Below are 13,981 nucleotides of genomic sequence, written 5' to 3' on the forward strand. Positions count from 1 at the left end.
CTAGCTAGTGGCTACAAGCCTACAACCATGCCGGCCGGCCGGCACTCGTCGCCATCACGAACGACACGCTCTTATAGATTGATTCGCTCGATCCGTTTTCTCTGCCTCCCGCGGCCGTCCAGATGGACAAGTAATTTGGCTGAGACTGTTGCCGTGTTGCCGAGACGTGGTTGGTCTGGTCTGCGTGGCCAACGTCAGAAGCATCGCCACCGATCGGTGCCATGCCAGGCCATGGCGAGGACCAGCAGAGAATCTGAGAATGCATGGGCGCGCGTGCGCGTGCTCCTGAGTCCAGACTCGCGGTTTCAAGAGATGGCTTGACTTTGTTTCATGATGAGCGTCTCCTCACCTGCTACCTTGAGAAGCGTTCGTGATAGCATCTCTGAAACACAGCATCAGACGTGAGTCACAGGGTTGATGGCGCAGGTCCCGCGGCCGGCGGCCGGCGGTTTGTCGGCAGCAGAACAAGCAGGGCAGGTTCAGTTCAGAACCTCAAGATGAAGGCGGCAGCTCAAGCATGGGCAATGGGATGTAGAGAACAGTCTTCTTCAGTTGTTCTGCATGACATCATCTAGCTGTCTAATACACTATTGGCCTGCAATCATGAAAGTTCGGCATAAATATTCTCTTTTTTCTTAAAAAAAGCCGAAAATTCAGCAAGTCTTTTACACACTAATGCTTTGTTTGACATGCAGGAATTTCACATTCGATTCCAACAGGAACATGGGGAAATTCTCGCTTTCCAAACGGGTGCTAACAAGTGTTTGCCCCCTTTGTTTGGTGTCACAGATATCCATCCTCCTGTATTAGCATCACTAGGATGATCTATGCTAATCCTTGATGTACCTAATGTGTAAGCAGTGTAGCTAGTACTATATCATCGTAAAAAAGGCCATATTTATTTTCCTGGCTGATGTTGTCTAATCCAGATCAGACGCTGCACGCTGCTGAGGAAGTTGCATGCTCGAGATGTCCTCCCGGGGCAAATGGCCCAAAGAACCTTCTGCTCCAGCGCCTGTGCTGTGGCCTGCTACCGCAAGCTCAGAATCGCTCTCTAGTAATGGAAGGGTGGACTTCCTGTTCTTCCGGAAAACGAGGTAAAGGATCGCGGTTATGTATATGAGCATGCCAAGGAATCCAAATATTCCGGAAAATACTTGGGAGACAGTGGACATCCCACTGTGAAGGAGCAATCTGACGAAGCTTGTTATCAGGAAGTAGGTGTTGATGAGGACAATAAACAAACCGATCACCCATGTTAGCACAGCAGTCTGCATCATTAAATGTCAAGTTAGATGCCTCGTAATGACACCTCTGCAAAATTGTTGCATATTTCCAATTCTGTGACAAACGACTTACGCATATTGAATTTTTGTGCTGCCCCATCTTTGTTTTGCTACTGGTGAATTTAAGGAGTGGAACTAGGGCAAAAGGAAGTCCAAATGATAGTATCATCTGCACAACATGGAGTGAGGCATTAGTACATATACGAAACTGAGCAATCGAACTGACATGTGCAATGAAATTAAATAGAATAGAACAGAAACATTGTTTTTAAGTTTAACATATTAGAACAGTGAAGTTTAGTGATTACCGAAGCAATGATAATCAACTTGCCAGCAGCTGAGGAACCACCAATTATTGATACAATCAAACTTGGCAGAATTGCCAAGGACCTAGTTAGAAGATTCCGTATCCAGGGTGTCATCCGAAGATCTAAAAATCCCTAGATTAAGAGGCGAGTAAAGGTAAGATAGTCTGCAGTAGATGTAAGTAAAGGTTAAACAGTCTGTAGTAGATGAAATTTCATATATCTGGAATGCTATGTTGTTTTTCCTTTTACAAGGCCAACATTTTTTAAATAAATAAGACAATCTCAGCTATATTATTTTTTTCTCTCGAACACGTAGGAGAGCTACGCGTCATTGTATTAAGAAAAAAATGACCCAATTTATAAGAGAAATTGGACCCAAAACCTTAACAAACACAATACTACAACCCGCGGAGTCCAGCACCCGTGTAAGACAAGGAAGAAAGAAAGAAACCCCAAATCCCCTAAACAACCAGATGACAAAGGTTCGGTTAAGCAGCATACAACCTAGAAACCACAGAAGCGACACGCACACCAAACGACGCAACCCCGCAGCAACAAAGCCCAGCTAGCATCTCGATCAGAACAACCCTACAGACGGGGTTCTGCGACGTCGGAGCATGTCCACTGTTCTGGGACATAAGAGCATGTCCACTGCCGCGAAGCGCCAAAATGGTGTAGGATAGCCCCACCGAATAGGAGGATCAGGCAAAGGGGTAGACAACAACGGAGGATGGAATGCCCTGCAAGGAGATCCGCTAGATGCAACGACAAAGGCAGAGGGATTCTCCGAAACGACACCTTTAGGAAAGAAGCGGTCAAGGGACCGTCGTTGCTCGTTTGGGAAGCCGGACAGGGTTTTCACCCGGAGAGATCCTAGGGGGAAACTTCGACACGGCGTCTCCATGGAGGAAATGATGCCCACGGGCGTCACCGCCGGCGGCAGTGGCATGGCGCTAGCCAGGGCTTTCGCCCACAAATCCCCACTACAACGGAACAACCCAAGAACTCAAGGCTCGACAGGTCGACCAGACCAACACCTGCAAGGGAGTAGCACACAGCACAACGGCCCGAGCAACGCATCCACCAAGCAGAGACGACTGGGGCCCGCAAGGACACACAGCATGGCCGCTGGGTTGCAACAACAAAGGATGGCCACCGCACGGAGCACCGAGACCGGCAAGCAACTCGCCAAAGGTCAGTTGCCGCCTGCACGGTGCGCCATGGTCGACCAAAGGCCAGGCTAGGACCGCCAGGTAGCAGCCCTACCGGCGGCAGAGCCGACAAGATGGCAACCAGGCCACTACCAACATCCGAGCAGCCGCATAGAGCCCACAACCCACCCCGAAGCCGAGGAACAGCAAACCGACGGCAAGAGGTGAGCAGACGCACAGGCCTCCGCGTGGATCCGACCGGAAGGGTGGATCTAGCGATGAACAACGCAGATCCGACCAGAGCAGCAACCAAAACTGACAGATCTGCCCGCACGAGCGCATCGAACAAAAGGGGCACGGGGAGGGAGGGGAGGGGAGGTGGGGGAGGGGGAACAGAGGGGGGAGAGGGAGAGAGGAGGGGGTGGCCGCGGCCGCCGTTGCCGGCTGGCCTTGGCGGCGGCGGCCTTGTCGGATCCGAGTGGGGGGAGCGGAGTGGCGGCGGTGGGAAACCCCTGAGTCACCACAAGAGCGCGACGGCTCGGGGTCAGGAGAGCCAGCGGTCAGGGCCCCTCTCAGCCATATTCTGAGATACCGGCAAGCAGCTAGCAGCCTATCTAGCATAATATGGGACATTAACAATGGTGGCGCCCTGAGCTTACCCCCTACCTGTCCATTTTCTCCACAACCATACTGGCCTGGAGAACCTGGGAGGGCAGGACTGCAATGGAGGCACCCCAAGCTTTCTCCTTTTCCTGATGCAAACCCAAGGTTTTCGTACTTATTTATTTCCAATACTTTACCTATATAACAGCTCAACCAAACTACTAAATGTTGCAAACAAGCACCTCCGGTCAACATTAAAGAGGCTATCAATATTTTATGCGTTCCAAAATAGTCCACAATTCAACTTGCAAATTAAGATTAAATTTTGGTAGAAGGTCTACAAACCTGCATGACGTATTGTCCAGCATAGGTTCCCGTAATTGTAGAACTCTGACCGGATGCCAACAAGGCAACTGCAAACAACTTTGAGCTCCAGTTTCCAAGGACATTCTGAAAAAAATGTGGGATCAGAAGATCTACAACAAAGGATATTTAGACTTGATAAAGAACATTTGAGAACTGATGTGAGCTCTATGCAGAAGCAGTAAAATCTGCCTAGTGGGTGTATAAGAAGTGATTTTGCCCATGGGTTGGTGTTTATATTTTCTCCTTTTCTAATAATGGAATGAGGCAGAGCTTCTGTCCTTGTCCAGAGAGAGAGAGAGAGAGAGAGAGAGAGAGAGAGAGAGAGAGATAAATCTTAGTAAAAAATTCGAAGTTCTAGACAAAAAACAATTTATCCAGTAATTCCATTTAATAATAATATGAAGACTGTGAAATTTCTTGACCAACCTTTAACAAAAATGAAGCCTTGTTCAGATCCAAATCACTGCAGTTTGCCTGATCTTCAGGGTTCAACTTACCTGAACCGCAGACAGCACCACTAACAGATATGATAGAAATGTTGATGAGAAAAGCCACTGTGAGGGCAAATGCACTTTCTATCATATAGAATCTGCAAGCCTCCTGCGAGAAAGTGGATTGCTGGAAGTAAATAGATGTTGAATCATGAGTCTTATGTCTTCTGCACACTTGATATTACATCTTCTCAACGTACTGAATGGTATTGAGAAATTTGGCACACACAGGATACCATATCAAGAATAAATGAAAATAGGAATAGAACATTAGTAAGGAGAATTAGATGTTACTTTAATCCCATGAACCGACCGCGGCACTTTTCTCGATAATACCAATGCTGAGTGCAGAAAAAGATTATGCCTGCAATTTTTATAGAAGATAAATGAAAAAAGGTCTTGTGTTGAAAACTAAATGTTTGGAAACAAACAGATAGACAAGAAGCTTACGGCATCACCATAGCACCAAGTAATGAGATAGCAAGGCCTATAGCCCCATTTCCTTTAAGTTCAGGAACAAAAAGGCCCCTCACAACTTCTGAAGAATTCGGTTTAGAATACCCAAGTTCAACTAAGAAACAAGTTGCTATTAAGAATACCAGAAAAGCAATCAGAAATTCCAGCTTACGAACCTGCACCAGAAAAAAAAATGCAATATGAGCGATTCGATGAACAAGACAGATACAAATGCTGCGTGTTAACTAATGCAATTGTTCTGATGATCTTCTCATTCAAACTCTGTGCTAACAAAGCTGATTTAAGTGGTACTTCTGTTATATCACAAGAGGGAACAGGCATACCTCCTAGATATTTCAAACAAAAGAAGCTTAGGAAACAATAACTGATCAGGAATTTTATGAACAGTAATAGGACGTTTCCTTACCCCATATTGTTGTAGTAATAAGAGCATTAGAGTGCTGAGACCAGTTATTAGAACACCACACCATAATGGGATTTTGAACAGCATGTTCAGAGCAAAAGCAGTTCCAATTACTGCAAAGAGTAAACAACTGCCTTAGCTGATCAGACATTATCAGGAAAATTCAACAAAAAAGCAAGAAGTATCGGTTGTGTAATTTGCCAGTTTAAGGGACATTTTCCACATAAGAAACTCATGTCTGGTTTAGAATTAGTATTACACCATCTGCAGTTTTACCAAATGGCTGAACCGTACAATCCACGTAACTCTGTGCTTACTGCAAAAATGCAAAACATGCAAAAGAAGCTGAAATATACAGGTTTCAATACCTTCAGGAATGTCACATGCAACAACAGCAAGTTCTGCAAGAATCCATAAGATGAAATTTGTGACCTTGGGATATTCGGCCCTGCAATGCTCAGCAAGATGTTTCCCTATAATTTAGAGAAATTCCACAAACGATCAGCAGTGCTCTCATGCAAAGTAATAATGAATTAACAAAAGATAGGTGCCACGTGGGTCATAATACCAACCTGTCACAACCCCTAGCCTGGCTGCAAGTGATTGAATAACAAGAGCAGCACAGGACGCAATAAGTATGATCCAAAGAAGCTGCAAACAGAACAGGATGATCATAATTCTTAGTTAGAGATAAGCATGAGATATAACTGGATGACAGGAGTTCAATCTATAGTAGATAGGGTAGGCATATGAAACCAAAAAAGTAAAACAATACACAGAAAGACTAGGTAACCTTCTGTGCAGGGAGGCAACAATCCTAATGGAGGACTAGGATGGCGCGCTCTCCTCCCCCCTCCCCGCCGCCGATGCTCACCCCGAGCTCGGCATCCACCCTTCCCCGTTCGCCTACCCCTCCTTCCCCGGTCCTGATGGCCACCAGCCCAGCCCCTATCCCGGTGACCTCCTCCCCCCTATCTCCTCTCGCTCCCCCCCCCCTTCTGCCCTGGCGCGAGCTCTGCGAGTAGATCGAAGGTGCAGCGGTCGCTACATGACACCCCACTTTCGGCCTCCTTGGCCGAGCGCTCATCGCTGCTCCCGCCTCCCTCCCCTGCTTTGTTCCGCACCTCGGGCTGGCTGCCGGCTGAGGGCAAGGGGAAGGGCGTCCTTTCCGATGAGTTGACCGGGCACCTGGTGCCATCTTGCGGCATGGCTTCGGCCACCGCCAATGGGTCTGTCGTGCCTCCCCTCCCAGTTGGTCACTCCCACCCTCCCCCTCCGACTTCCTCTGTCGGGTCGGGTCATGTCCAAGATGCCGGCTGGATGCTCATCACTGGTCGTCGGCACCTTAGGAGGCTGCGGGGCGGTCCTGCACACAACCCTTCCCCACCACCTAAGCGCAGCCTGCCTGCCACCCTCGACGGCCGGTGCCTAAACTGTCTATCCTGGATGCACCGACAGGCGGCATGTCGTTTCCCTCCCAGGTGCTTCCGTTGCTGGGGCTTTCGCCATCACACCAAAGACCGCAAACGTCCTCGGGCTAGCAACACAGGGTCTGAGGTGTTCAGCCATCGTCGTCAGATCCTTTAGCTCTCTCTAACTGCCGACTCCACGCTGACTGGCTCAGTGGCTAGGGTCCAAACCCCAACCCACTCCGTCGTGTCGGGGCAGCAATGCTCTCGGTTGTCCTCCGCTCCCTCAGGGTCAACGACGTGGGGTCCTACCCCGCCGTCCTCCCCTCCGACAGCCTTGGTCCACCCGTCACCGCTGAGCCACCTAGCGTATGGTTTCAATGCTACTGCCTCTCAGACCTCGTCCCAGGAGGTTGCTGTCCGAGCCTCTGCAGTGGCTGGACGCTGCGTTGTCCCCTGGTCAGACGCCTTCGCTGCGGAGGAAGGTCGTCTACGGTGGGCACTCCTTGCGTACGCGGACCGTGCTAGGTTGGATCTCCAGGCAAGTCATTTGTGCAGCTTCATCTCGGGAGGCCTTGGCGTCCCTATCGAGGATTTCAGCATCAAGTCTTTCTTCCCAGATAACTTCTTGATCCTTTGCCGGTCTCAATCCGCATGGGATGCCATTCTTGCTGCCAGCGGCCAACCTATGCATTCGGAAGCGGTGTGGTTCTTCCGCCCTTGGACACGTTTGTCCTACGCGTCTGTCGGGGTCTTGGGTTACCGGCTTGTCATCGCTCTTCAAGGCGTTCCGTCTTACACTTGGTCGGTTTCCACGGCTCAGCTCCTCTTCGGGTGTCACTGTTGGGTTGAGCGTCTTGACGATGACATCGCCATGGCGGAGCGATCGGACCTTGTCGCCCTCCGTGTTGTTGCTTGGTGTGACTGGCCACAAAACATCCCCAGCGAGGTCACCATGGAGGTTACGGAGCTCGATTGCGCCTTTTGTTACGAGGATCCTCTCCTCCAGTAGATCTTCGGCAACCTCCCGCCGTACACTATTGAGAAGAGGACGTTTCATTTCAACGTCACCATTCGGCTCGTGTCCTTGGCTTAGTTTCGCCCTCCGTCCTCCAGCAACGACGGCTTTGTTCCTTCGGTCGATGGAGATGGGGACAGCCCCACCGCCAGTGGCATGAGTCGCTCAGGTATTCTGCATGGGAGGCAAATGTCGTTCTTGCCGTTACCTAACACGGTTGTTGGGCGTCCACCTCCGCCGGCCAGTGGCCAAGGTCACGGTGTTCGTTGGGTGGATGGTGTTCTCCATCCATCCTTGGCTTCCGTGCCTATCTCCTTTGGTTCCTTCAATGGCGCAGCTACCAAGGGAAGATTCCCTCACTTGTCTCCGCCAATGGTTGCAACCGCGTGCTGTCGCAAACAGGGGCGCAAGACCCCGTTGTGGTCTCCTCCTACACCCGTGACCTTGCCTCGCCTCGGGACCACGACCCTATGACCGACAAAGCCCTGTCCCGTGTCAGGATGCACATCCCTACTAGAGTTTAGATCGCGATGTCTCACAATGTCAAGTTGGTGTACTCGAGACGTCGTCGCACATGTGTTGCTGGTGGTCACACAAGGCGCAAGGTTTCCTCTCCCCTCCCCACGGGCCTGGGGTTTGAAGTGGGCTGCTCTCCTCCTCGCCCGTCGACTCAAAGCCCGTCAACCCTAGCATAAACACCTTTCACGGGCTGTAGGGACCGCTCATCCGCTTCTTCTACTAGGCGATGCTCCAAGCAGCGCATTGGCCTCGACAGTTGAATCCGAGTTACGCAAACATCTCAAGGTTATGTGCCTTGGCCTCGCTTCCCTCGAACGTACAATCGTTCATGCCGTTCCAAGGTGGCTTGGCTCCGGGATGGTGACGCAAACACTAGGCCGTTTCAATCCTATGCCAACTTTCATGCGCATAAGAATCACATCTCCTCTTGCCACGACTGACGGCATGGTCTACTCTCATCCGGAAATGGAAGAAATGTTGTTTAGCCATTTCAGCTCCATCCTTGGCGGTGCTTCTCCTCGTGAATTCTGCATTGACCTTCTTGGCCTAGGCATTGCGCTGACAGATTTGCAGGCGCTGAACCCGCCTTTTTGTGAGGCGGAGATCCTCCGGGCTATTAGAAGGATGCCTCTCAACAAGGCCTCAGGCCTAGACGGGTTTACGACGGAGTTCTGTCGGGTTGCCTGGCCGGTTATCGACAATGACGTATCTCTTGCCATTTGTGCTTTCACCATGGGTCACCGGAGAGGCCTTGATCATCTCAACAACACCTTCATCACTCTAATCCCGAAGAAGGATGAAGCCTCGTCGCGATCGGACTTTCGCCCAATTAGCCTCATTCACAGCGTTGGTAAGATAATTACCAAGACCCTGGCTCTTCGGCTTGTTCCGTGACTAAGCACTCTCATCACAAGCTGCCAGAGTGCTTTCATCTTCGGACATTCGATTCATGACAATTTCAAGTTGGTGCAGTCCATTGGGTGCTTGCTCAAGAAAACCAAGAGATCAAAGATCCTGTTCAAATTAGACATTTCGAAAGCGTCGACACCGTGAGCTGGGCTTTCCTCATGGAGGTTCTTCGTTCTTGGGGATTCAGCTTTAGATGGCCATGCTCGAGGCTTGTGGCAAGGCGATTCGCTCTCCCCTTCCTTTTTGTTTTGGTCATGGACACTCTTGCTCGCATCCTTCCGACGGCAGGCGAGGCTAGTATCCTTGATTCCACGGGACACAATTCAATTCTACGCCGTTGTTCTCTCTACGTGGATGACGTTGTTCTTTTCATGTTGCCATCCTCTCGGGATATCCACGCTCACTTGGCCATCATCCAGTTCTTTGGGACAATAAGTGGGCTCAAAACAAAATTGGACAAATGTGTGGCCGTTCCCATAAGTTATGCTGACAAAGACATATCCACTGCCAGTGAGAATCTCCCCTATGGCTTGTCGTCTTTCCCAATTTGGTATCTAGGAGTCCCTCTTACGATTGGCCGCCTCCGCAAGAACCACCTGCAACCTGTGGTGGACAAGGTAGCTACTAGGCTTCCTATTTGGCAAGCCAAATTGATCTCTAAACTAGGACGGGTCACTCTCGTGAGATCGGTGTTATCTTCTACTCCAATCCATACGCTATTCTCCATTACGGTTCCACCGTGGGTGATAAAGGAGGTTGAAAAGATTAGGAAAGCCTTCCTTTGGGCTAGGGAGAAATCCTCATCCGACAGCCGCAATTTCCTTGCTTGGTCTACCGTTTGCAGTCCGTTGGAGTTTGGTGGCCTTGGCATTCAAAATCTCCGGCTAGCTAGCCTCGCCCTGTGCCTGAGATGGATCTGGTGGCAGCGGTGCAACCCATCCAAGCCATGGGTCGCACTGCCGATGCACCATGAGAGGCAGGTTGTGGCGTTGTTCGATGCTTCCACCACCTTTGTGGTCGGAAATGGCAAATCCACATTTTTTTGGACAGACGCTTGGCTTCATGGATCCTCTATCCGTCTATTGGCTCCCGAGCTCTTCGGGTGTGTTGCCCTGAAAGCTTTCAGGAGCAGAACGGTTGAGGATGTTTTACACAACCGGCGATGGATTCAGGATATTGCCGGTCCCCTATCCATGTCAGCATTAAGCCAATACCTCAGCTTTGGAGCTAACTTGAGTCCATCACCCTGAGCAACAAAGAAGATTGGGTTGTTTGGAAATGTTCTTCTTCCGGGCAATACTCTACGGGCTCGGCGTATTACCTTATGTTCCATGGCTGCATCCGGTTTGGGGGCGCCACAATGTTATGGAGGTCTTAGGCACCAGCGAAGATCAAATTCTTCGGTTGGCTTGCACTTCACGGTAAACTTTGGATTGTGGCATGTAGGCGAAGGCATGGCCTTCAAACCGATGATGCCTGCGCACATTGTTCACAATTGTCGGAGACCACATATCATCTTCTATTACACTGCTACTTGGCCAGGGAAATTTGGTGGCGAGTGTTGAGAGTCCATACTCCTGATGCAGACACTTTGATCCCTGATTGGTGGACAGATACTCGGGAACAGGTGGCCACAGACTTCCTGAGAGGATTGGACTCCCTAACCCTGTTGATATGTTGGAGGATTTGGCCATTGCATAACGATGTGATCTTCAACAACCGTCATATCTCTTCGGACTCCTTGGTAGCGTTGATCTGGGACAACGTTGATCGATGGTGTGGTGCCGGGGCTAAGCACCTTACCATACTCAAAGAGAGGTTACGTGTGTTTGGCTCAGTAACCTGAAGACTTGCTTCACCGTTATGTTCCTTGTTTCCTTTTAGTTGACCTTTACCGTGTAATTTCCTCTCTTAGTTACCTACTACAGGATTAGACCTTTTAAGGTCGTTGTGTAATCTCGGATTTTGTTCTTCTTAATACAAAGATGCGCAACTCTCCTACGTATTCTAGAAAAAAAAAATACACAACTAGAAAAAAGAGATACAAATAGTGTGCACCTCATATTTGTACTGTGCTCCAGCCTGTAGGTCCGTCTCAACTGCAAGACGTACCCCCAAAAAATGTCAAGAGTACAAATATATAGGAAGGAAGTACTCACTGAAATTGAATGAAAGCGAATCTATTTAATCTTACAATTGCCAGGATCAATATATGCAATTGAGACGAGAAATCCAGGCCCTATGTATGAGAATAAGTTCTTCCAACCATTTTTCTGCCAATGTCACAAATCAGCCAATATTTAGTTCCTCATCATCTGAAGCCATCATATTCAGATATACAAAAGTTATTAAAGCAACCTGAATAGATTAGTGTTTATCATTCACTTGTTCATTATTTTCTCTATTTATCATTAGAGACTAATGTTCAATTCTTCATCCTTTCTGCACATCAGGTCACAAACTACAAATAGCACACATCACGACAACATATTCAAATGGGAGGATAATCTCGAGAAAGGAAGCGTGAGCCTCACAAGTCAGCTTGAATGTTAGCTGTGAAGGTGACATATTGTTCGCTTAAAAACCAAGTGATGGTTATAAAAAGTATAACATACCTCTGGAATAACAATCTGATCAACATCTATGCTTTCAATAAGAGGTGTGCCGGGGCCATTCGAGCAATTATTCCGCCCAACGCTAGTCATAAATTGTGGCTGTGATGAGCACTGCATTGGGCTACTCATCTCACTCTCTCCCAAGAAGCCTAAGGCTGTTGTGCTGCAAAGACAAGGCAGCAAGGGGAGTTATTTGTAGGTACGCTTTCTGATGACGCTACCTTAGTTGCGTGCGTAAGTAGTAAGAATATGCTTAGTGGAGATGTAACGTGTAATTAAGTTTCCAGTAGGATAGCAAGAACCATAGCCACTAGCAGGAGAAGATAAGATAAACGAACAGAAGACCGTAGCACAGTCGATCAAAGAAAAGAAAAGAAAACACTGTGCGCATTGAAAAGTAGTAATTTCAGCCTAACTTGGTCCAGCAAATGGAACAACCTGACGACACCGGATGCCTACTTTGTACACGATCATATATTCCTCTGAGCCAATGGAACGGTCTAGAGGTAAAGACACTTGAGCGTGTGATCATCAATGGAGCATCAATAATATAGAAATAACAGTGCGTAATATTGAAATGCAAGACTCAACCTTTATCCCATAGACTAGCTAAACAATGGAATAGAATCCTACGGGCAAGGGAGCATGCAAAGAGAGAAAGTGGGAAAGGGTCAGGAGTGGCATGAGGGAATCAATCAATCTCGGACACCACAAATGAAAGTTCAACGAACACCATTAGCTGGAAAAACGAACTATCAAATCATAATTACCAGAGGAATCTGACGGCCAAAAGAGGAGGATCCAGGATCACAAAGCCAAGCTGAGGGCCAAGAACTATTCCCAAGATCACAAAGCCAACCCAGAGGAAATTTTCCGTGGATGAATACATTTGCCATAGAAGTAACGGGCCAAGAAGAATCGAATCTTTCTCCGAGGCCATGGGCAGAAAAAAATTCATCTTTCGCGTGATCACCGTAGTAATCACAGAACTCAACCGAAACTACCGTGCACCCACTGCAGCCGCGCCAAAACGGTAGCACAACGGAGAATCCGTGCCCGGATCTGAGGCGGCGCGGAACGCATGACCGGGAGGAGAAGAAGGAATCCCAATGGGAGCCCGTACCTGCGGGGCGGGGCTCGGCGAGGCGAGCGGCGGAGACTAGAGGAAACTGAGGCAGAGCAGAGCAGAGGCGTCGTCTCCGCCCCGTCTCCCGCTCTCTTTCAGTTTCGGGACACGATGGGGACTGCACGGAGTAGGACCTCCCCTTCCTTCCTTCCTGCTGCTTCGCCCGGCCACGTAGGTAGCGGCAGGGCGGCTACTGGTCCAAGAGTCCAAGCACGTGTTGACTCGAGTGGAGTCTAGGATAGCAACAGGGCTAATCGCGTCGAGGAATACTTCTCCGTCTCTATTCCTATTTAATTATTCAGGAAAGATTTTTCTCATCCTCGTTCCTGCGAGAAATTTACGAGGATCGGATCTCCAATAAAAATATAAAATTGAATGATATTTCATTATTTTTATATATTAATAATACGTACGTTGTATATAAGTAATTTATTGACGTATACAAGAGTAATTAATGCAAGATTGGTTAAATATCGTAGGTTAGACAAAAAAGAATAAAAGTAATTTATTATTTACTCTACGTAATGTAATATTTGTATATTTATATACTAAGAAAAATATATATATATCTGATATCGGGGATATAGTAGGGAGTGGGGACGGGGAGCGTCTTCTCGTCCCCGTCCCCATATGAGTTCGTGGGTGTCGGAGGATGAACTCCTGTCGCAGGGATACCGAGAGACCCCTTTTTAGAGATTCGGTCGGGGGATGATCCTGAACGAGCTTGTCCGGAAAATAAATGGGAACGGAAATAAATGCAGTGGCTGGTGGTGGGAGATGATCGACCTAGTGCAAGAAAGATGGGTGCACCGGGGTTTAGACAGGTTCGGGCCGCACGGGGGCGTAACACGCTACTCCTGTGTGAGTGTTATATCTCTCCTTGAAGGGAATTCTTCAAGGATGTATCTGGTTACAGGGGTGAGCTGTCTACAGAGAGCTTGAGGCTCTCGTGTTCTAGCTTGGCTTGAGCTTGTTTGTGATGTTCTTCGCCTTTTGATCTGGGCTTCGGGTGCTTCTTGAGGGTTGTTGGGGCTTTCTTGCCTTGTTTACCTTGTTTTCGGTCTGTCTTCATGTGTTATCCATCCTTTCCTTTTATAGGCGCGCCGACCTCGACTTATCCAGAATGGGAAAGAGGGGGCGCGAATGCCAAGGCGCCACGGAGAAAGACGTCATCATTCTGTCTTGGCGAAGTGATAGGGGCGGTGGAAAAATGCGGCGTGCATCCGACCACCCGCCACTGTGGATGTCCTCCGGCGCCATTAAGAGGGCCCACCGGGCAGCCACAGAGGTGAGAATGTCA

General features: G+C 48.8%; 1 protein-coding gene across 2 annotated transcripts; it reads right to left on the reverse strand.

Annotated features, from left to right (window-relative positions):
* Nucleotides 1–610: 610 nt before the first annotated feature.
* LOC133927221 (metal transporter Nramp3-like) lies at nt 611–12,834 on the reverse strand. 2 transcript variants are annotated; one of them, XM_062373576.1, is made up of 14 exons: nt 12,326–12,645; nt 11,556–11,718; nt 11,135–11,213; nt 10,999–11,039; nt 5,658–5,736; nt 5,454–5,558; nt 5,089–5,198; nt 4,656–4,837; nt 4,500–4,569; nt 4,141–4,314; nt 3,694–3,798; nt 1,595–1,726; nt 1,360–1,455; nt 611–1,271 (listed from the first exon to the last, which is right to left on the reverse strand). In XM_062373576.1, the coding sequence occupies exons 1-14, from the start codon at nt 12,511–12,513 to the stop codon at nt 921–923; spliced, it is 1,875 nt and encodes a 624-aa protein (XP_062229560.1). In that variant the 5' UTR covers nt 12,514–12,645; the 3' UTR covers nt 611–920. The 2 variants fall into 2 exon arrangements, with proteins under 2 accessions (XP_062229560.1, XP_062229561.1); XM_062373577.1 differs by lacking the exon at nt 12,326–12,645 and adding an exon at nt 12,679–12,834 and having other exon boundaries at nt 719–1,271.
* Between the last annotated feature and the right edge of the window lie 1,147 nt (nt 12,835–13,981).

This window comes from Phragmites australis, chromosome 8 (assembly GCF_958298935.1).
Source record: "Phragmites australis chromosome 8, lpPhrAust1.1, whole genome shotgun sequence".
NCBI classification, from domain to species: Eukaryota; Viridiplantae; Streptophyta; class Magnoliopsida; order Poales; family Poaceae; genus Phragmites; species Phragmites australis.

Bases quoted from the DNA above. Each gene is read 5' to 3' on its own strand.
- LOC133927221 (XM_062373576.1), bottom strand. From the start codon at position 12,513: ATGAATTTTTTTCTGCCCATGGCCTCGGAGAAAGATTCGATTCTTCTT. The intron at 11,214-11,555 runs GTATGTTATACT...TGACATTGGCAG, and splicing joins ATCAGATTGTTATTCCAGAG to AAAAATGGTTGGAAGAACTT. The intron at 11,040-11,134 runs GTAAGATTAAAT...TACGTCTTGCAG, and splicing joins ATATATTGATCCTGGCAATT to TTGAGACGGACCTACAGGCT.